Source organism: Populus nigra, chromosome 4 (genome assembly GCF_951802175.1).
Source record: "Populus nigra chromosome 4, ddPopNigr1.1, whole genome shotgun sequence".
Taxonomy (NCBI): Eukaryota; Viridiplantae; Streptophyta; class Magnoliopsida; order Malpighiales; family Salicaceae; genus Populus; species Populus nigra.
In genome coordinates this window covers 12,206,906-12,228,624 of record NC_084855.1, presented here as the reverse complement: position 1 = coordinate 12,228,624, position 21,719 = coordinate 12,206,906, and the positions used below count along the sequence as shown (strand labels likewise).

At 35.0% G+C, this 21,719-nt stretch overlaps 2 protein-coding genes across 8 annotated transcripts; both read right to left on the bottom strand.

The window, feature by feature from the left end:
• Positions 1-572: 572 nt before the first annotated feature.
• LOC133692014 (mechanosensitive ion channel protein 1, mitochondrial-like) lies at positions 573-5,379 on the bottom strand. Of its 5 annotated transcripts, XM_062112662.1 has the most exons (7): positions 5,014-5,379; positions 3,897-4,791; positions 3,522-3,790; positions 2,835-2,935; positions 2,219-2,326; positions 1,601-1,822; positions 573-996 (listed from the first exon to the last, which is right to left on the bottom strand). In XM_062112662.1, exons 2-7 carry the CDS (start codon positions 4,685-4,687, stop codon positions 883-885), a joined length of 1,605 nt encoding a protein of 534 aa, XP_061968646.1. In that variant the 5' UTR covers positions 4,688-4,791; positions 5,014-5,379; the 3' UTR covers positions 573-882. The 5 variants fall into 5 exon arrangements, with proteins under 5 accessions (XP_061968646.1, XP_061968645.1, XP_061968647.1 ...); XM_062112661.1 differs by lacking the exon at positions 5,014-5,379 and having other exon boundaries at positions 3,897-4,986; XM_062112663.1 differs by lacking the exons at positions 573-996; positions 5,014-5,379 and adding an exon at positions 1,923-2,042 and having other exon boundaries at positions 1,679-1,822; positions 3,897-4,986.
• A 124-nt stretch (positions 5,380-5,503) lies between these two features.
• On the bottom strand, positions 5,504-17,739 carry LOC133692013 (uncharacterized). 3 transcript variants are annotated; one of them, XM_062112657.1, is made up of 23 exons: positions 17,376-17,739; positions 17,147-17,254; positions 16,468-16,616; positions 16,106-16,187; positions 15,563-15,978; positions 14,770-15,199; positions 14,455-14,678; positions 13,430-13,625; positions 13,132-13,274; positions 12,882-13,056; positions 12,696-12,749; positions 11,998-12,177; positions 10,651-10,763; positions 9,872-10,054; positions 9,081-9,138; positions 8,273-8,332; positions 8,135-8,176; positions 7,918-8,045; positions 7,682-7,817; positions 7,528-7,605; positions 6,981-7,097; positions 6,017-6,079; positions 5,504-5,923 (listed from the first exon to the last, which is right to left on the bottom strand). In XM_062112657.1, the coding sequence occupies exons 1-23, from the start codon at positions 17,520-17,522 to the stop codon at positions 5,837-5,839; spliced, it is 3,369 nt and encodes a 1,122-aa protein (XP_061968641.1). In that variant the 5' UTR covers positions 17,523-17,739; the 3' UTR covers positions 5,504-5,836. The 3 variants fall into 3 exon arrangements, with proteins under 3 accessions (XP_061968641.1, XP_061968643.1, XP_061968644.1); XM_062112659.1 differs by lacking the exons at positions 16,468-16,616; positions 17,376-17,739 and having other exon boundaries at positions 17,147-17,246; XM_062112660.1 differs by lacking the exons at positions 16,106-16,187; positions 16,468-16,616; positions 17,147-17,254; positions 17,376-17,739 and having other exon boundaries at positions 15,563-15,825; positions 15,906-15,978.
• Positions 17,740-21,719: the final 3,980 nt, after the last annotated feature.

The window sequence follows — 21,719 nt, the reverse complement described above, 5'->3', positions numbered from 1 at the left end:
CCTGAAAAACACACACAAAAAGTTAACACTTAAAGGCATAACAATCTCTCTCCCCTAAAAAAATTTAAAATATTTCTCACTAGTGGTTCATGTGAATTACCATTAAATGTTAAACATTTAGATAACTTGTACTTTACAACAACCCAACCTTAAAGCAATTATTCAAAAGCGAAAAAACATCTAATTTTCAGGTAATTTTTATATAAAATTTAAACAATTCTAGATTTGTCTAATAAAATATTAAAGCTCTTGAAAAATTTTAAATTTATCATTTCCATGAGTCTATATATATATATATTTTGGATAACCCAAGAGCTGGTTGAAACAGTGTAAACATTCCCAAATTGCGTGATCTAACACCCTCGTCCTATTTTAAGGTGTGCTAGTTAAGCATTCCATGTTGTCTTCAATAAGCATGGTACACTATCATCATGCATTATTTCAGTTCAATAAGCTGCATCTGAAGTCGCTGCTCTTTAAAAACGCTGTAATAGTCCATGGCTACACAAAATGAGAATAATTCGCATGAAACCTGTTTTCACCTTTTGGTTTTTTCCATGAGGAAAAAAAAATAGGGAATGGCTCCTTTTCGACTGCATAAATGGATTCGAAACTAACTCCTGTTGGTCAAGAAAGTTAAAAACCTGTTTTTCTGTCAACTTGAGTTAGCATCCTGTCAACCTTTACAAATGATAGCTTTTCTTTTCTTCTTTACATATGGACCAAAACAACACAGGAATCAAAATCATGATGAAACTGATACTGTGGACAGACCCATTTTCACTTCACATTTATGCGCAGTATGATGTTGAAGTTCAGTATATGAAGAGAAGGGTCCGAGCTCCATCATACGGAACCTCATTTATCAGCATTGTCACTGTATCACTGACCGGTACTGTCCTGCCATGTGCTGCTTAATTTAACACCACGCTCCTTTATTATCCTGACTGACTGCAGAAGAATGTCTTCCTCCGTAGTGTATAATTCATCTTTGCTCTGCACTCACATGGCAATACAACAAATATTAGTAAGAACAACGAGAATAGCAACCAAGCCTTGGTCCCAAACTAGTTGTGGTCGGCTATATTGATCCTTTTGTGCTGATTTATAATGGACTTTATGATAGGACGAAGTATCCCAGTATTGAGATTCAAAACAAAGCTTCATGAGAAAAAAAAAAAAAATCTATGATGAAAACTGTTCTCTGCAATTGCCTTACATTTTCCTGGCAAGATTTTGAAATTGTTTGGCATTTTAGAAATACAATTCTTGACTACAAAGCTTAACTGAATTTGATGCCATAATTCTTATTTAGACTGATATCATTGTAGATTATGCATGACTATAGTCGCATTTATTAGCAAATAGAGAGAGCTATAAGAATATAGTATTGTCTTGTCTTTATTTCCAAACTGGAGTCAAGCACAAAAGACAGTTCCAATTAACAGCAAGCTAGATATTTAATGTTTAAATTTCAAAGAATAAATGCTTGGTACAGATGAAAATCATTTAGTGAAAACACAGCTAATCTGCAAACAAAATGGTTGATTTTCTGTCCTGCATCAAAAGTAAAAATTGAGGGGGGGAGATTGGATCTTACCATTTGCTTGAGATTGCAACCAAGAGTCAGTTCGGCAAATGAACTTTCTATTCTAGATAAGTAACAGTAAGGAGCCTCCTTTCCCAAGAAAACGTTTGGGTTTGAATTTAGCATGCTCTTGATGTCATTTGATATCTGGGGTATCTTCTCCACGTCATCAACTATCACAGGAATTTTGGAGACAACTGCACGCCATTGGGCACGAGACTTGTTCACAATTACCTATAATTTTACATGCAGGCATCAAAGGTTAGTCGGTCAACAGCATTAGTAGATACATGGCAAAGCAAGAGAGCAGATGGTGCAAACTGAAATACATTACCAAGATGCCAGCTCATTATTAGACACAACTATAGTCTGTGTGCACAAGCGCGCGTGTGCAGTGCACATATGACAGGCACATACATGTGGGCACAGAGATAGAGATGGTAAGCTTCTGCAGCTTCTTGCGGGTAAAGTAAGGTATTTGAGTGAATACATATATAAAAAATAAAACACCAATTAAGCATGTGATGTCAATAACCCTTGCACAAAGAGAGATAGAAATCTATGGTAACACAACTTTCGACCATGGTTCCCTAAAAATACACAATATGACTTGCAAAGAAAACAGCCTACCTGACTGGAAAACAATGAATTTGGAACGAGGACAGGGAATTGCTCAACATTCAGTAAGGAAGTGGTTGTAAGTCCCATTTCAACCACTTGACCTTCTATAGACCCAGCCTGCAATCAGAGAATTTCAATGTCTCTTTAAAGAAAAATGAGACAAGACAAAATAATAGCAAATGCATATATTGTATATACGTTACATTCAGTTTCACAAGCTTGCGTAAACTTGTTGAAATCATAACAAAAGCACAGGAAGAATAGCTTCTTTTCCATTTTTCACGTGCATTGACAAATAAAACTAGAATGGATAGGATACTCATTTTTATAATGACAGTGATTATTGGATGGGATACTATCTAAACAACTATCATGCTCATGGCGTGCTTGGTAGTGTAATTTATCACAAGACCAACAGCAGGAAAGTAATAACAAATAAAAGCATAAACTAAGCAATGGATGTCTAATGAAACAATGCTTTTGTACATTGTGAAAAGAACCTTCAAAGAACATTTTGGAGAAAACCATAATCTGATCATAACTCATAGACTATTTCCTTATGAATACTTTTCACTATCGAAAGCCAAAAACTTGAATCAACTATAGACAAATGACATGTTCTCACCTTTATTGTATCTCCAAGTGAAAAGGGCTTTGAAAATTGCATAGACAACCCACTGAGAACATTCCCAAGGACATCTTTGGCAGCAAAAGCAGTAGCAACTCCTGCATAAGATGCATTTCGTTTTCAATGAGAATTGTAAAATATTAAATATAAAGCAGCAGATAGTATTCACATGAAAATAAAACTGGTACGAGGATATTGAGGTGAACAAATAACATAATTCAAGTCTTTCTAACCACTAGTGTAAAAGAAACCTAATTAAGATGGCAGGTCGAAGTCCTGACAACATAACTAAATAACAGCTCTCCATACAAATGGAGAGCTTTTGAAGAAAAAGAACAATGTTATGAGTATATAAGTTGTGGCAGCCCAAACTAAATGACAAAGGAAGTAAACAAACAGAGAGAGAATAGAGATAGCTTTGATGTAAGAACTTCTTGAGCTAACAAATGCATTCAAGAAACCCATAGAGCGAAAAAAAAAAGAAAAGAAAGACAAGACACGATAAAGTATACAAATTAGGATGTTAAAATTGCACCGCGACCACAAATAAATAGGAGTTTGGAGCATAAAATAGAACGAGAAAAAAAATCAGAAGATTAGTTCATTGACGGGAATTTTCATGCCAAATAATCATATCACCATAATTACAATAGGAGTAAAAGCACAGGCCATTCACTAACAAACCTCCAATGCCACCCACAGTCAGAAAAGATTGCACTGCTACCCCACAAGCCTCAGCTAAAGCCATCAGTCCAATAACAAAAAGACCAACAGAAGAAACTCTATCAAGAGTTAACAGCTTTTCCTGATCTACCGTTGCTGAAGCTATCACACGATTAAACACATTTGTCTTCCACCGATGCAGAAACCATACAAAAGAAAGAATAGCAGCACCCCTCCATACTTGTGCTATATATTGAGAAGCAATCGTAGTAGGTGCCACCATCACAGCACTGCAAGTCAAAGTCCAAATATACTAGTCGCCTATTGAAAAATATAACAAAAACATGAACATTCAAATATCATAAAGCGGAAAAGATTATAGTTGGAACTACTAACATTTGCGAAAATGCCATGAAGGTGATTACATATCTCAAAGGATCTTCCAAAGCACCCAATATGCTTTTCTCATATGGAATTTGCTCCCCAGATATGCCTCCAGATAGCAAAGCAGCAGGAGTTTGCAATGAATACTTGTGAAATCGCCTCAAAAGTCTAGGCATCACCACCCAAGCCACTACGGTACCAGTCAAAGTCGAACCAACTGGAACAACAACATTTTTAAGATACGGATGTGAATCAAGCAACTGCTGAGCATATGGGGTCAGTTCATCGGATGTCTCTATAGCCTTTTGGCCAGAATAAGTTACTGCATCCACTGTACTTTGCCAAGCTTCTTTAACCTTATTAATCCAGTCACTTACAATAGCACCACTGTTACTAACATCCACATCATTTCCACCGGATGAAGCTGGAACTTCATTACCGACAGGTTTATCAACTTTGCCACCAGATGACCAAGAGAATGATCGATAGCTCAGCTCGGGTCTCATTGAAATGAAAGGAACGGCACTTTGAAACAACACATTCGATGAAGTTGACGAAAATCCTCTCACGGGTTCAATCCTATAAGATTGGCTATTGACACAAGTGCCAGATCTCACAACTTTAAAATTTGTCAGATTTCCAGCCAATCTTGATTCATCTTTGTAATAACCACGATTTATGATAGCATATGCTGATCTTAGAGTACTTCCATGAACATTACAAAATTGAAGTGATTGCCATGAAAGGGAGTTAATGGAAATACAGAGCGAATTTTTTAGCATTGAAAGCCTAAGTCCAGCCATTGTAGCAACTTACAACACGAGAGGAATTCCATAAAAACAATTCATGAATAAATAAATAAAATCTAATACCAATTTGCAAGTAAGAGCATGTCAAAAGTATCAACCTGCAAAACACAGAAACATAAAGGATAGGAATCAGATAAACTGACTACAAGAATTTAAGAAACAGTACCGAGAAATCTGGGTCTAAAAACTAAAATAAACTAACTTAAACAGCAAATAATAAAGTATTAAATATTATAAAAACACAAAAATACAAAAGTATCCTGTAACCCAGAACCCGTGTTTCAATAATTCAAAGTTTTACAAAAGGAGAAGTAGCTTACCAAGATGCGAAGGGTGATTTATATATTTTGGCTACTATGGACCATTAAGCTCTCCAAAGTGAGCAGAGAAAAACCAGCGTGCCTTTAAAGCCAACGGATCCTGCTTCTCAGAACAACCCTTGACTCCATGGAGTGGAGGGACGGAATAAAATAGCTATTCAACTACGGTGAAATTCGGAACCAAAGCGCACACAAAAGGTGCAAGTACGTTCTTTCTTTTTCGGGAATAAGCTCATGTTGACTGACAAGATTTACAGGGCAGGCACCACCCCGTTCTACCTAGTGATTTTGGATAGCACGGCTCAAATGTTATTGAAAGTGCTCTTCAAAATGAGTTGAAACTAAAACAAAAAATTATCCTTGAGTTGATAATTTTTTTAAATGCTTTGACACAAAAATCTTCAAATTGACGAAATGAATGATCCAATCAGGATTCGCACAATTGACGGCAAAACCAAACTGGTTCGAACATATAAATTGACAGTAACTATGCACGAGACCCAATAACTTGAGTAATTTTATTTGGACAAATTATTTTATTTACATGTCATACAATAGAAAAAATGATTATACACAGGTGAAGACTATAGAAGAACTCATATCTACAAAGATTTTGTGATTCAAAGAGATAAATGGTTATTATGATGAAAAGGCCACCCCGAACATCAACTTGCACATATCAGACCGTGAACGTGATGCTCATCCACTGGGAACATGATTCGACCGGAACGTGATGCTCGAGAACACCTCAACCATGACAAGGGTCACTTTGAATACCATCTCTTTTTTTCCAGGAAATCTGGTTAGAGATCCAAACCCACCCTCATTTCTCTTGCAAATTTGAGACAGATAAGAGTCTCTCTTCCAAGCCTTCAAGCAGATCATGGTATTCAGAAAATGCAGGGCGTGACTGGAGCACAGATCAGGAAGGCGGGGTAAGATTCCCATAAAAACACCACCGTTATTAATTTCATTAATCGGCAATGCTTTGAAAGATGAATACCTGAAGGGTGATGCTATATGCTTTCCACAACCTGATATCATGCTGGAAAAGATCAAAAAGAACCTGTTGAAAGCATCACAATAAATTAGCTTGGAAGACAAACCATGTGTCGAACTTGGCCTGAGACCTTTTCTGTCCATCTGCCTATTATATGAAACTATAAGATAGGGTTTGGTTACTGTATAGGGACATAAAAGAAGATAGTGAGCACAAAGGAGTTATGTCTCTTTGTACTTCCTTTTTTGAAAATAAAGAAATTAACTCCAAAACTATCCCAAGGATAAATTTATTTTATGTCTTCGTCTTTATCTCTTTTATCCCAGGACATTAACCAAATGCAATCTAGGTGGCAGTTATGCCTCTCTTTCTAAGTGTGGTTAGTTGGGTGGCGGGAGGGAGGGAGGGAGGTTGAGAAAAGGGTTATCAAGTTACAAGAAGCCTAGATAAAACAGTCTTAACAGAAATCATGAGCATGTGAGGCTAAGGAAAGGGCAATCAAGTTACAAGAACAAAGCCTAGATAAAACAATCTTAACAGAAATCATGAGCATGTGAGTACAGAACAAATAATTGGGGATGTCTTAACCCAGTCAATCGAATGGAATAATACCCAGCATGCTCTCTAATGCATCAATGTATCTCTTTAGTTCAGTAATTAATTATTAGTATTACATTACAGGAAATGAAGTTTGAACTTCCAACGCACAACTAGCATTACAGAGATATTGTCCCAATAACTCAAGCATTTTGAACCTTTTAAGGTTGAGCAAATTCCCAAACAACCCCAAAAGTATAACTTACAAGCTTCAAGCAAAACCACAAGAATCTGACTTCAAAAAAGTTGGTCTAAATATGGAAGGAAACACAAGCAATACAGAGTGAGATGGCATACTCATGAGACGACAATAAATGCCAGAGTGTATATATATATACACACAAACATATATAAAGAAAGCTGGTTATACCTCAGCTCGTCTTAAAAGTGTGGCCAGAACAACAATCCATTCCTTGAACTTCACAGAACACATATGAGCCAATAGAAACTCTGCATCCAACCGGCTTTGCAACATTCCCATTTGAAGCTGAAAACATACAATAAAGGTTCTATGAGAATAAAATAAAAGGCGAAGCAAATTTTCAAGTAATAATGATTAAAATATTAATCATGGTTCAATATTGCTTCAGGGAATATAGCAAATATGAAAATGATATCAGTACTGATGCAAGATATGTGAGATGTCTTGTTAGAGTCTTAACTACTATGTACGAGGATTTTAATTTCAAAGATTTTGTTACCAGCTCAGAATAGTGCGATTAAAACAGAGACTACTGCAGGTACACCACCAAAAGGCTATAACAAGTGATCTAATTTTCCACAAAAGATGTGCAATGAGGAGGAGGTTATATAGGAAATCCAGTATGCTATTTATGAAAGAGAGATTCATGCTAAGCAGTCAGTATGCAGCTTATCTATTAAGAGTGTTGAGCACTGAGGAATTTTAGGATGTTCACCTTCTGCCCAATCAATTCCAGCCCTGATGCAAAATTCTCTAAGCGAGCACTACCATATCTTTCTCGTTGAAGGTATTCCTGCAATTAATTCACAATCTTAAAATACTGTACAAGGAGCGGATCATCTTTCAAAAAAACTGTAGGTTTTGCTTACCACTAAATCAAACTGAGTGCCTTTTACAAAAGCCACAAGCTTGGAAAGTTCTTTCCCTGACATCAAATAGCTAGCATGGCTTTCTAAGATGCTCTTCACAGAAGCAATATGAGCACTTTGCTCTTTCAAGGAATTACTGCTCCAAAGAAAAGGCACCTGATTTGTTAGTAACTTTCGGAAGTTAACTATTACAAGGGTCTGAAAAATGTACAAGAGAACAGGATGAATATATCAACCTCTTGTCCAATGATGGCTCCTTGTAACTGGAATGGAAAAGAAAATAACCCAAAAATCTGGGAGATGGTATATCTGAATCAGTCGATGTCTGGTCATATTCCTTTCCAGACCTCAGCAAGAAGCGCACCTAATAACAAAACAAAGGGAAATAAATGTACTGCCCCATGTTAGGTTTGAGTATCATTTGCTGAAGAATAATCATGCCCGGAGTAATACCAGTTCTCCAGCAAGGTCATACAAAGATTCATCAAGTGTTGCCTGTATAAAGTTGGTAAACATTGTCAGAGATGAACCATAGAGAAAACAACAAACAAAGAGGAGAGTGGCTATGGTAAGCTACTAGCATTTGCCTACCTGCAATAATTGTAAGGCGCAGTATTGACTGACAGCAGGCCCTTCAAGTTTCGCAATCACCTATGACATTCATGAAAAGGAACAATTTAAGTGAGCACAATTTTAACTACAATACATTCTCACGACCAATTTGCATGCATAAAAGGCAGAATGTAGCTCTTGAATCCTCTTCATAAATCATGGTCTTGTAAGAATGGATAAGCTTCTTTTTATCCTTTTTATTATTATTGCACCTCTCAGGCAAAGATTTGAATGTGTCCTCCCAACCAACACAATCCAATATTAAAGAACACAAGATAGTTTAAGATTATAAACATTGAGTAATGCAAGGGATACCAACACCCTTCTACTAACTCATGGCATCCATGATACAATAAAGATAAAGGTTTTTAAATAATAGTGATTTGACTTTTTAAGTATTTAATCAGATACTTATCACTACAAAATTAGAAAAAAATAATATAGTACCTATCATCAACCACCACGTCAATTAGTAAAAAAAATGTTTGCAGAAGTTTTAGTATCTCTAGTATTATTCATCACCCTAAAAAATCCCTATGAGATCAAAGAAACCTGACTGTATGTGTTGACTACAAGCGATGGCATAAAACTATGCTTAAGTTTACAGTCAGTTGATCAGAATGTGTCTTTCTTGGCTAACACGTGAAATGAGAAAAAGAAAAAAACCATTAAATCCTTATATCAAAGAGCTACTATACATCAAAAAAAAAAAGACAGAGACAGACGGACAGACAGAAAGAAAGAATATAACAGAGAGATATTCAAAAGAGAAGAATGCAATTCTTACAAGTATATAGCAAGCCGCAGTGCGATACCATCTCCTTAGGAAGCATTCTTCAAACAACCTTAAACACACAATCAATAACAAACGCATTAATATGAAATGATGACAGCATTGTCTACCCCAGAGCAAAATGGGATAAAATAAGAGAAATCCACTACATATTACCTTTCAAACTTACAAATGACACTAAATATCTATCAAGATTGTAATTTCATCACAAACTGATAGGGCAAAATGGAAGAAAGCCATATTTCAACGCTATCCATTCACTAACATCAAAAGTCAAAACATCTAACTCCCTGATTTTCATAAATTAATAAAGGGTCAGAGTAACCCAACGCATAGCCTGATTGTAAGCAGAGGGCTAAACCTTTCCCCAAATGAGAATGCTGCTCATCCCTAATTATATCAAATAATGAACGAAGAATAATGCGTAGAAAAATGAAGGATAAAAGGGTGCAGTGAGCATCAAGCCACAATTGTGTTGATAGAATACCAAGTAATAAATTAGTTTTTCTTGTGAAGGCTAAACTATGAGCTAAAAAGGGCACAGACTTTGCAGGAAATTACCCAACCATGCCTATCTAGTACCAACACAATTGTCCAAAATGTAGGAGGCAACAACAGGGAGGAAAAAAAAAAGGACTTCAAAGCCACATTTCAAAAACTGATGCATGTATAAATACCAACCTTCTCAATTGCACAATGTTCCTGTCTAAATATCTTTGAGAATTACGGTAAAAACATAAGACAAAACTCAAAAAGAGGTATCTCTGCAAGGAGCAGAATATTACTCTGTTGATCTTCCAGCAGCAGAGAATAAATCTGCCCAATATCGACCATCAGTTTTTCTCGCAACACTCACAACTACATCAAGATACTCTGAGAAGTTTCTTATCAAATCACAGGTCTTCTCCAAAAGAGAGCAGTTGCCAGCATGTTTAGGGACAGATACCTGGTTCTTGATCACATTTTGCCTGCAAGGGAGTACTTTAATTTAGAAAGCCAATAACAGAGCCCGTGCTGATTGTTTAAATCAATGAATATAGACATATCAATGAACCACATATATTCCTGTTGAAGATTCTGAAGTAATTAAGGCAGATTTGAAGCTGATTTGTTGGGAGTAAAAACAGAAAGTCAGATATCCTTTCCTATAAATCAGAACCTAGCAATAATACCTATTTATGTGTAGTTAATAGCTGTCCTAATATAGATATGTAGATGCTGTATATATTCAACAATTCATTATGAAATAGAGTGAGAAGTCAGAATTTAACAACTCTCCATAATTCCAAATTGAAAACAACTAAGATTTAGTTGACCAAGGAGACAAATCAAACAGCCATGTGATTGTGCCCATGAACAAACAAATACAATTGAAGCTGTCACCCCAAAGTTTCTTGGTTATGGTCGTTGCGTTCAAACAACAGTTATGTGGAATAAACTTGGCTTAGAAGCTTATTGATTGCATATTTCATTAATATCTGGCTCCCAGAAAACAATTCTAAGCATTGATCTTCTAGTTATCATGCATGACATGGTTTCATCTCTCTTTATGAAATGCACATACCTTGAAATTTCTGCATCAAATACAGTAAAAAGGAGCAATTCCAGGCAATGGGAAAAGTGAGGCTTTTCTGCTGATAAATGTGCTAACCGCAAAGCCTCCTCTGTTTTGTCTCTCTGGCAGAAAAAGAATCACAAACAGAATAAGTAAAGTATGCCTTAAAGCTAGAAGGAATGTGAGCACGTGTTTTCAGCAGCTGGTTTGCTTCAAAACAGGACTAGCATTTCTTTTCCGATAAAAACAGGACTTCCATACAGACAAGCAACCTTTTTACCATAATGGAAAAACCCACGAAGGGCCTATTTTGGAATTGCATCATCATGGTAATCACCACAAGGTAAAAACTTCTTGTACTACCACATGGTAAACACCTCATGGCATTTACAACTTCACTATGGCATGTACCATCATGTAATCAACAGTGTTATAATTTTGACATGTGATGTTGGCCTAGACCCTGGATCATGACAACTGGTGACTAAAAAGCAGAAACACGAAATTGGAACTAGCATTTTATTTGCTCAGGGTTATCAGTGAACAGTGAATCTATGGAAATCTAAAACTTCAATTGAAGAAAAAGACTTTTCATCACAGGACCAATTTATTTCTAGCACCAAAGTGATAAAAACACTGCAGAAGCTAAGTGCTAAAAACCAAAACCAGAGAGAATTCCAGGTGCTGGATTGCCATATGCCCCAGCTCACAGCATAACTGCTTAGTTGATCAATTAAGTCTCATGCAATAGCTAAATTGATGGTTCATACACAGAAATTATGTTGCATGTGAACTGAAGTAACCTTCTTCTAATACCAAAAGGAGAAAGCATAAGCGGCTTCCTACAAAGTTTTCAAATGCCAAGTCCAACAATTGTTTCCCCTTCTGCATCCACTATGGGGTTATGTTTGATTGGAGGTTAATGGGAGTTATAATTTACCCTGGTGAAATTTATTTTGTTTGGTTTCTAGTTTTGGAAAAGACAACTTATTAAGGGGATACTCGTTACCCTAAAGTGGGTATAATTTTTATGGAAAAATTTAAAGTCCATGCATTTTTTTTCAGTCTCCTCTTTGTCCCAAAACACACACCAGATGAAGTTTTTATTACTCTCTCATCAACCATTTCTAGTAGCTTAATTACATTCTCTCTTTCTACCAAGTAAATGATTTACTCTTCATTTTATTAGCATGCCAAACATCCTTAAAAACTAACTCTTGCACCCTTAAAAATTACTTTTTGTAATAATTACTCCTTTGATAATTCACCCCCATTTTTTAACCCCATACCAAACACCACCCAAGTAAAAATCAAAAGCAAAACGAAAGAGAAGTAGAAATAAAAGAGCAGTGATACCTGAAGAAGGTGTCTGAGTAAGCAATGCAGTATGGTTTGAGCTTGAGGAGATGGCTCAAAACATGGAAATTCAGTGCAAGCTGAAAAGGACATTCTCTGGGAAACACCAACAACCAACCCGGCATTTGGAAGAAGCCCTAGAGGATACACTTCACGATCAAATTCTAGTTCTGGATCCAACTAAAAGATAAATCATAACATGTCAAGTTAGACCTATTCAGGATACATCAATCAAGAACCAGACTGAAATCACTGAAAACCAAAAGGATTGCTGTTAAGAATATATATATATAACTGACATAGATGGATAGAGTACAAAATAAGCTAAACTAAATACATGTAGCAACAAATAATGATATAGACAGAGAAAAGGATATAGCTTCCTTATAAATAAAGACATATAACCAAAGTGCTAAAATCACAGTCAAACCAGAATTTAAACAAAGCCAAGTCCATTTTACTGACTTCAAAAGAAACTGAATTGGTCAAAGCTAATCAAGAATGCTTAAAATTTAACTTGACTTGAGGGCTACACCGACAAGTTCCGTCTTTCTAAGTATTAAGCGTAGAAATTTCACAACAAAAAAAGAAAATGAATTTGCATCCAGTAAGTATACAAAATTCACAAGTCCTGCTCCATATCATCTGTCAAATACCATGGTATAAAGAACCTTTAATGTTAATGATTGTATGCATACCTGCAAAAAGTCTTCCTGTTTAAAAGGATCAGCACCTCGACATGGATACCAAACCTGTAAAAGAAAGCTTCCAAGAAGATCTACATCAGACAAGTACAGTAGACAGACACTAAAGGTAACCAATTATAGAAGCTAATAATAGCTAGGAGTACAGGAAAGAGATTATGAAGCTTAGCATTAAATTACCTGCATGCCTCGGTGGCCGTAATCCAGCCAAGAGACTTCCTCAATTAGACTTGCCTTCTCCTCTGATTGACCACAAGTAACCCAAAATAATTCAACAGAGTCAGTGAGCTCTCTTTCATGTCCATCATCCAAATCCAAAAGCGAAAGTTCCCCATTTGTTCTCAGTATCAAACAACTAGCAAAGTGTGCAGCGATTCAGAGGCATATGGTACACAAAAGAAATTGCATCAGTATTTGCAAAGATGAATACCTAGCAGGCACTGTGTCCAAAAACTCTGACGATGAAATATGATTGTCTGAGGCCAACTCTCTTGGAAGCCGGTCAGGGATGAAACGCATAGCTGCAGGATGGCTCTTTGCAGTCATGATAGAAAGTTCTCGTACTGTAGAAAGCTGTTTGTCATTTTATCACTTCAAAGTATGAAGAATAAAGTTTCACTAAAATACTCAAGTGCAAAATTAAACTCCAAGAGGACATGGATATCAAAAATATTCCCATATATTTGTTATAATATTTAATAATAAGAAGCTGGAAAATATTCATTTACCTGCAAATCTGGAGTGCTAGAAGGAGTCAGTTCACCTAACAATCTCACATGGAATATGTGGACATCAAACGGGTGATATGTGACAAGTATATGGTCTTGATAGACATCCATCACCATTGGTTTAGCAAGCAATGGCTTTCGACAAAGTAAGGAGCTCTGGTCAAGGTGGTATCTTGGATAAAAAAGTAATTCATACCTGCAGAAAACCAATTATTTGAATAATAAACTATATTGCAGGGTTAAATAAGATAAAAATTGTAAATCTACCCAAATACATAAACCAAGACTGACAAGTGCCACAGAGGAATGGCTTAAGAAATCAGCCCAGCCTGTACCAAGTCTCGCCTAAACACTTTGTTGCACAAATAGGGAAAATCATTTTGGAGGTCTTTTTGAGAGGCTTCTCTATAGTGGAATCCTGAAGTGATGGCATGTCGAACCTTTGTGAAATTTCGACTTCTCAACAAGTATTCTTCTATTTGAAGTTGGTCTTTACTCTGTCTTTTTTTCTGGGTTGTACCCGGTCCGAGTCCTTGAACAACAAGGAAGAATCTAGAGTTCGTAAACGCCTATACAATCAAAGTTGTTTCCTAAGAATTTTGATAATGGACTTACAGGTATTTGATTTTATTTCAAAGGGCTACGTGTCAAGTGCTGTGTCTGCATACCTATCATATAAATCCCAATTCTTCCCGCATCACAGGAAGAAAAAAAATCAGAATTTCCATATTCACCTGCTACCCTACCTCGGAACCTGTCCCAATTACCAACCCAGTGAATTAAAAGGGTTGGTCTACCTAATCATAATTCAGGAGTGTATCATAGAACACTAAACACTAACACTTCATGAATCAATAGATATGCAGTGGGCACCATCTGATGCAAATTAGTCAAATGGCTCAAAATCAGATGGTTCCCTCTGCAATCTATAGATTCATGAAGTACTGGTTTTGTTTCTACAAAAATATACCAACTTAGAAGTTTGAATAACCAAGCATGTCTGTAAACAGAGATTGATAACTCACGTGTTAGAAGAATCAATGTAGTTGCAGACAACAACAATCTTCCCTAGCCATAATAACCCTTTACACTGAATCTTTTGTTCCTGAGTAATATCTCCAAACACTCGCCACTTTTTCAGCTGTATATCATATAAGATCAACCCATGGAGGCCTGCAACAGCTAAGTGCATTCCGTCCTTGCTAGCCGCAACATGTTGAACTGGCCAGTTTTGGGAGATATAGGAAACCTAAGCAAAAGAAAGTGCATATCAGCCTCAATAAATTACAAAGACAAGTAAATAATGACAGTCAATAACTTGTGCTATTTGAACACATAACTGGAAGGTTTCGATGTAGAATTCTGAGTTCATCAGTATCTTCGGACTGTACAACAAGCAACCGATCTTCACCATAAATAACTTGACGAACATATGTCATTCCTGAAACTCCTCTGGAGAGGCAGCATTTGCCAAATGAAAATGCAATAACTCTCTCAAGAGACTCTTCTTCAATCACATAAAGCTTATAACCATATTCATCCCATTGCATCAATGAGGTGCCATTCATCAATGCCTCGTATTTACATTCTTGGTTTGGCTTAACCTTTGGAGAAGATAAAGATAAACCAATTTGACGAATTGTTGACATCAAACAACACCCAGATACCGACCATACTGTAAGTCCTCTTAACTTCCACCCAACAGCAAAAGCAGAATTATCAGGTGTCCACGCGATACAACTGACAGGACCAGTTTCATCCATGGAATAGCTGCAAAATAATAAGACCATGACAAGGCTTTTGAAATTCATGAACTCAAAGTCCAAACACAAGAAGTACATGAATAGCATCAAGTCACAAACCAGAAGGAAATGATCATCTAAAAGTTAGGAGGTTAGTCAGGAAAAACTTGAATGAGGTGAATAAGTTTTAAGGAGTTCCTCATTCTACGTTGTTAATAGGTGGAAGCAAATGATCATTTCAGAAATTCAGAAATTTTAAATTTCCCAAAGTTTCCAAATTAGACCAACTTCATACTTTTCCATGAGTTCAATGCCTAAAGAACAAACACTCAGTGATATTGAACTACCTCACCCCTACAATAACCCTGCTGACAGGATGCAAGAAACTTACCCCCAGTCAGACAAAGACACAGAACGAATGAGAGATGCAGATTCTAATAGGTTGTATAACTCAACAACCCCTCTTCTGGTACCAACAGCAAGGATTTGTTGATCTGAAGCTACTGAAGTACATACAGCATCATCAGAACCTATCGTTTTTTCAGGTTTGATATATTCAACTTGCTTTAAACCTCTCTTGCTGACAAAGCATGATACTAGGTGTCCATCAGAATACAAGACAAACAGCAACCTCATCGGCAAGCAAAGTTCCAGCTGCACAATAGCAGTCTTCCTGGTGATATTATGATTAGATACAGAACCTGATGAAGCCCTTCCAGAAGCAAAACCGTTACCTAAAGAATGTGGTGAGATGGAGGTATCACTGCTGTCACGTGAATAGGGATTAATTTCAAAAGCTCCATAGAACTGTTAAGAAATTGAGATACAATCAAAAAAGAATTCACTCAACAGTTTATCTTAAATAGACTTGTAACATCTAAATAAAACAAACATTGTGAGTTATTATAATCAATGCCTATTCTGTTATGATTACCTCTCCCTTCCAGGAGATACTGTATAGAGATCCATTGGAAAGTCCTAGTAACATATGTTTGTTATCACTTACAAAATTGCTCCTGCCACAAAAAAAAAAAAAAATATTAGAGGACTACTATGAAAATCAACAGTAAAAGCTTATAAAAAAACTGAGAGTATATGAGAGTAAACAGGAATCATATAGATTAAAACACACACACACATACACACATAAAAAACTAGCATTATGTACAATGCAAACATATACACAACAGTATGGAATGCGAATTCCACATCTGCATTTACATGTTCAAAACCAGAGTCAGTTAGGAATCAGCCCACCCTCCCCTGAAATAGGAAAGAGTAGCCAAGGTTACTTACACTGTCAATTCCTTATCTGCAAAGGGCACTTGCTCACTAAGAACAAGAGTTATATTAGCAAGAAACAAGCCAGATGGTTGCTTCCCTCCAATTTGTATTCTTTTTTCAGAGAATTGAACCTTGAATATATGTAAAAAGAAAGATGCTGTCTGCACACAATAGAAAGCATATATATATATAAGCAAAACTATCACAATTCACTTTTCATAAACTCAACGCATCCAGGCTTTATTTCCAGACCAGACATTAAAAAAAAAAGGGTTCAACTAAAACAATTTAATGACGAGCCACTCTTCATGCCATTTTGTCTATATCATTATCCATATGAAATTTTAGAGAAAACAGAAGATTGTCCCCATAAAACTGATTTAATATTACAATAATTGAGCCCGAACTTCTAGCTCCAACTGTACATCTAGTGAAGCTAACTAGCTACAGTCTCAGCGTCTACTGGTCTTCCAATTTCAATAGAATTTTGACAAATAGGGATAGGTGCACCACATTAATTCTACAGTGTGAGTTGACTGAATCTACGTAAAAGCATTTGCCTATTCCTGTAATTGTCAAATGCATGCAAAGTTTCTTACATGAAAACTATCGAGATTGGCGAGAAAGCACAAATGAAGTGGCACGTCAAACTCAAACATACAAAAAGAAATCAAAATTAAAAAATACTTACAAGAATGGCTATCAGTTTGGTATCAGGACTCCACACAGCCTGTATATTTTCGCCTTCTCTCTCCAACGACTCCGCATCTCTCTTATACTTGCCTAACCTCACTTTATGCTGCACATAATCACAAAAAAATAAAAATAAAGACCAGCAAAAATTCACAAATCTAAAACCTTAATTATCCACGATGAAACAAAAATAAGCACATGAAAGTGATCATTAGCTCCTTGTGAACCTGAGAGGAGCTCCAGAGCTCGAGGCGAGAAGGAGAGACAACAAGGAAGAGGCGATTGATGACTTTGAAATAAATGATCCGCTGCTGTGAAGGACAGAGTCCTTGTTCTAGAGGGATCACCTGCGGCCATCCGTATGCCATATACATCTTTGATTCGGTCTTGGTGCCTTGATTTGTCTATTTATTTATTTATTCGGAGAGATCGCTCTGGTAGTGATTTGCAGAATTTGATGGAGAGGTTGTTAGGGTTTGAGAGATAGAGGATGATCTGAAGCATTTCCAGGGAGAGTGAGTGATGCAGCTGCATTTCATTATATTTTTTTCATTCCATTCAGGTAAGATCTCTAGATCCATTAATTTTAAGTGATGATGATTGTTTTTTCGGGTCTATGCCATCATTTTTTGTCTTGATCTCTTTATGGAAAAAACGACGTCGCACCCACACGCAACCAGAGGGAGTTTCTCTCAACTTCTATTTCCGCTTTCCGTAAGCGTTTTATAAGCTGATTTAAAAATATATTAAAATAATTTATTTTTTATTTTTTTATATAATACTTTAAAACTGTTTAAAAATATTAAAGAATTAATTTTAAATAAAATAAATAAATTTTAACCGACAACTGTTTAGCCACACTCCCAAACTTAAATATTTTTTAAAAGTGCTTTCGGTTTTTAATACATTATAATTGTTTTGATGGACTATCAAATATAAAAATAATATGGAAAAGAATTATTTTAATATATTTTAAAATAAAATTTTATTTAAATAATATCATATATCAAAACCTCAAACAACTTTCAATAAAAAAATATTTATAAAATGTGTTTGAGTTTTTTTAATGTAGTACAGTAGTTCTAGGCCTCCATGACTGACTCAAACCCGTCCGTGAAAAATACGCTTAAACACAAATTTCTGACTTGTAACTTAGATTATCAAAAGCCCAAGCCTCTAAATGTGATTTCTGGAAGAAAACAAATATTCACGCTGGACCTTATCCAGTTACTCTTCATTCGATTTGCTCGAATGCTCACCCATGGGCCTACGAGGAAGATCTATTCCACCGCTAAGATAAATTGCTAACCCGTGGGCCTATGGGGAAGATCTATCCCACCAAGTTGTCTCTGTCCGCTGGCTAGCTCATTGCGAGCCAACTCTAGCACGCTTCAGTAGCCATGAATCCATCGGTCTTCTGTTCACTTATGATCCAGCCCTTGGATGCAATGCAGCTTGGTTTATTTTTCCCCACCTCCGGCTTGAGAAATGTTGTTAGGTCAATTGATTTCATATATAAACAAGACGACAGAAGGCATTTTTTCTAATCTAATAGAAAGAACAGGCAGAAGGGTTATAGCAGGGGATCATTTCCAAAGTTTTGAATCAATTGTCTAATGCAGTTCAGTTTACTAGTTTACCACATATTAAGAAAATCACCAGACAATAAGATTCGGGCTTCTTCTGCACTCTGAGAATAATGGGACTCTCTGTGCATACGAGCATAATCACAGTGCTAATTCTTAAACAATGATTCAGGAGCCTGCATGTTTCGTAGCCCTGAAAATTGTAGACTGTAATTACGCTATATTTGTTTTTCCAGTTTGAAAGTGTTTTTGTAAGATTTTAATTTTTTTTGTTCTAAATTAATTTTTGGGGTGTTTTTAAATTATTTTGATGTGCTAATATCAAAAATAAATTTTTAAAAAATAAAAAACTATTTCAATGTATTTCCAAATAAAAAGCATTTTGAAAAACAACCGATACTATAATAAAAAAAATTAGAAGTTATAGTTTTTGATGTAAAAATAATTTAACATCACTTATTACCAAGCATTTTTACAACTATAGTAGCCACAGCCAACAACCCAAAGAAGAGAAAATCACCAAAAAGATAAAAGCTAGGGATTTGTTTAGTGGTGTTGTGAGGTCTAATTAAAATTATATTTTACCATAATTATAATTATCATTTTAAAAATATTTAATTAATTAATATATCATTAAATTTATTTTTTAAAATCATAATCACAAAAATCAACACAGCTTTCAGACACCAAACCCAGTGAAGAATAGATTAAGGACACCGAAAGGCTACGTAAAATAAAAAAAAAACAAAAAAAAAAACCGATCAGGAGTCAAAGTCGAAGCCCACGGATACAGAGAAGAAAACATAATAATTGAGCTTCTGGGTTGTGGGTGTTCATGCACTGCAGACAGGTAGATAGGAGACAGAGATCAGACATCTTGGTTTTGCATGAGGTCTCTTGTCAGTAAATTTCGAAGACACAGAGGAAAATCCAACCATTCTTCACATCAAAACATCTTATGAAAATTGAACTTTCAGCTTTATTCATGACATGCACCGAACTAGATTATGAGAAAATCGAACCAGACTTTGGTAGGTATGATTTTGAGTACAGGTTTTGTGCCCTCATGCGCACTGCTGAATATTATGTGCAGAGTTTACATATGGAAATCTTCCTTTAGAAAAAAACAGAAGATGATTTGAATTGCTTGAGAATTCAAAATTCTTTCATCTTGGGATTTTGGGTTAGAAAAATTGGTTTAAAATATAACTAATAAAAATATTTGAAGCAAATTTAATTATGGGATCCCTCACAATTTGAGTTAAGATTTTATTGAAATTATTATTCAACACATATATTTTAAATCAATTGTGTATAAATGAAAAATTAATATAAACAAATGATGTTATCTTTCAAATGTATAGTGTAATGACTATACTTTTCTAAAAAATAATTTTAAAAAAAAAAGGTTACATGAGAGTAATTTGATATCTTTACATTTTAAAAGTATAATGTAAAGACTATATTACAATTAAAAGAAAAAAATATTAAACTTATATTCAGGGACATTTTTATCTTTTTATTCTTGTAACAAACAAGTTGGTAGGGGACATTTTGATTTTTTGATTAATATAAATATAATTAAAAAGATTATTGGTTTATGTGGCGTTGTACCACCTTCAAATATTACCTTTTAAGACGGTGTTGGAAGCACCTTAATGTTCTCTTTTCTTTGGTGCCACGTGTGTGTAAGGCTACTTAATAGTTGGGCTACTTAATAGTTGGGCTCTAGTAGACTTTTTTCCTCCTTCTTTTCTTTTTTTTTTTCCATGTTAAAATATAAAGGTGTTATTTGATTTGTTTTTGTTTCCAATTTGGTTTTTATTTTTTTTATTGTTGATTTTTCCTTTAATTTCACCCTTCATTTTTTGGTTTCATTTAATTTTTATATCAAATTTAGTCTTCAATATTTGATTTATTGAGAATTGATCTTCGTGTTTTTTTTTAATTTCTTTTATTTTGGGTTATCTTAATTTTCTACTCATGATCGTGGAGTTAGCAAGTCAATCCAAGTTGATTTAATTTTTTTTTCAATTAACTTTTTTTTCTAGTTTTTTCTTTTAACATTAGATTTTTTGATAATTAAGTTTTATAATTTTATTTAATTTACTTCTAACAAGCTACCCTAATATTATGATCATATCGCAGATTCAACAAGTTAACCTGAATGAATTCAATTATGATTTTTTTGACCTTTATTACATTGTTAATATTTTTTGTTATTTATTTAATTTTACTATATTTTTTAATTATATTATTTAAATTAGTCAAGGTTGTTAAATAAATCTGCTCAATGGCCTATATTTTTAGGAATGCTTTACGATGAAAACAATTTGGGTCGGCGTACATCATTACGCGAGCCCTTAACTAGTTAATATCTAAAGAAAAACTAGATTCTGGAGTCCTTTCTCCTCCGTACTTTTCATGATTAATATTGGATGACTACTACAGTGTTTTATGAATGTGAACTATTTACTTGGATACTATATATAACTAAATTATATTTCCATGTTATGTTGTGGTACGGGTCAAAAAGATTTTAAATAAAAAAAAATATTTATAACACATGAAATTATTTAATATTGTTATTAAATTTAATTTAATAAATCATCATTGAAACCTCCTAATTTAACTCTTTATCTAGTCTGGTTTTAAAATTAAATAAAAATTATCTTGACATAGCTAGATCAATTTAATGTGTAAAAAGACATCCAATAAGCATTAAAAAACGTGGTTTGGTTTTAAAAAAAAGATTTCAAGAAAGTATTTTTTTTTAATATTGAGATGACAATATATTGAATATTTCTTGACTTTGTGGTTTAATCTGTCAAACTTATGATCCGGGTTATCCATGAAACCTCTCGGCTCAACTCATTGTCTAGTCTGGTTTTAAAATTAAACAGTGTAGAAATTGTCTAGACATGACCTAGTCGACTTGACGGGTGTAAAGGCATCCAATGACAATTAAAAAGTATGGTTTGGTTT

Excerpts from the sequence above, each read along its gene's own strand:
- LOC133692014 (XM_062112662.1), bottom strand. The coding sequence starts at position 4,687 with ATGGCTGGACTTAGGCTTTCAATGCTAAAAAATTCGCTCTGTATTTCC. Across the intron at positions 2,936-3,521 it reads GACTGTGGGTGGCATTGGAG|GAGTTGCTACTGCTTTTGCT; the intron begins GTTTGTTAGTGA and ends CATCTTATGCAG. Across the intron at positions 2,327-2,834 it reads CACTTGGAGATACAATAAAG|GCTGGGTCTATAGAAGGTCA; the intron begins GTGAGAACATGT and ends CTCTGATTGCAG.
- LOC133692013 (XM_062112657.1), bottom strand. The coding sequence starts at position 17,522 with ATGTATATGGCATACGGATGGCCGCAGGTGATCCCTCTAGAACAAGGA. Across the intron at positions 17,255-17,375 it reads AGCTCTGGAGCTCCTCTCAG|CATAAAGTGAGGTTAGGCAA; the intron begins GTTCACAAGGAG and ends GATTATGTGCAG. Across the intron at positions 12,750-12,881 it reads ACGGCCACCGAGGCATGCAG|GTTTGGTATCCATGTCGAGG; the intron begins GTAATTTAATGC and ends TTTCTTTTACAG.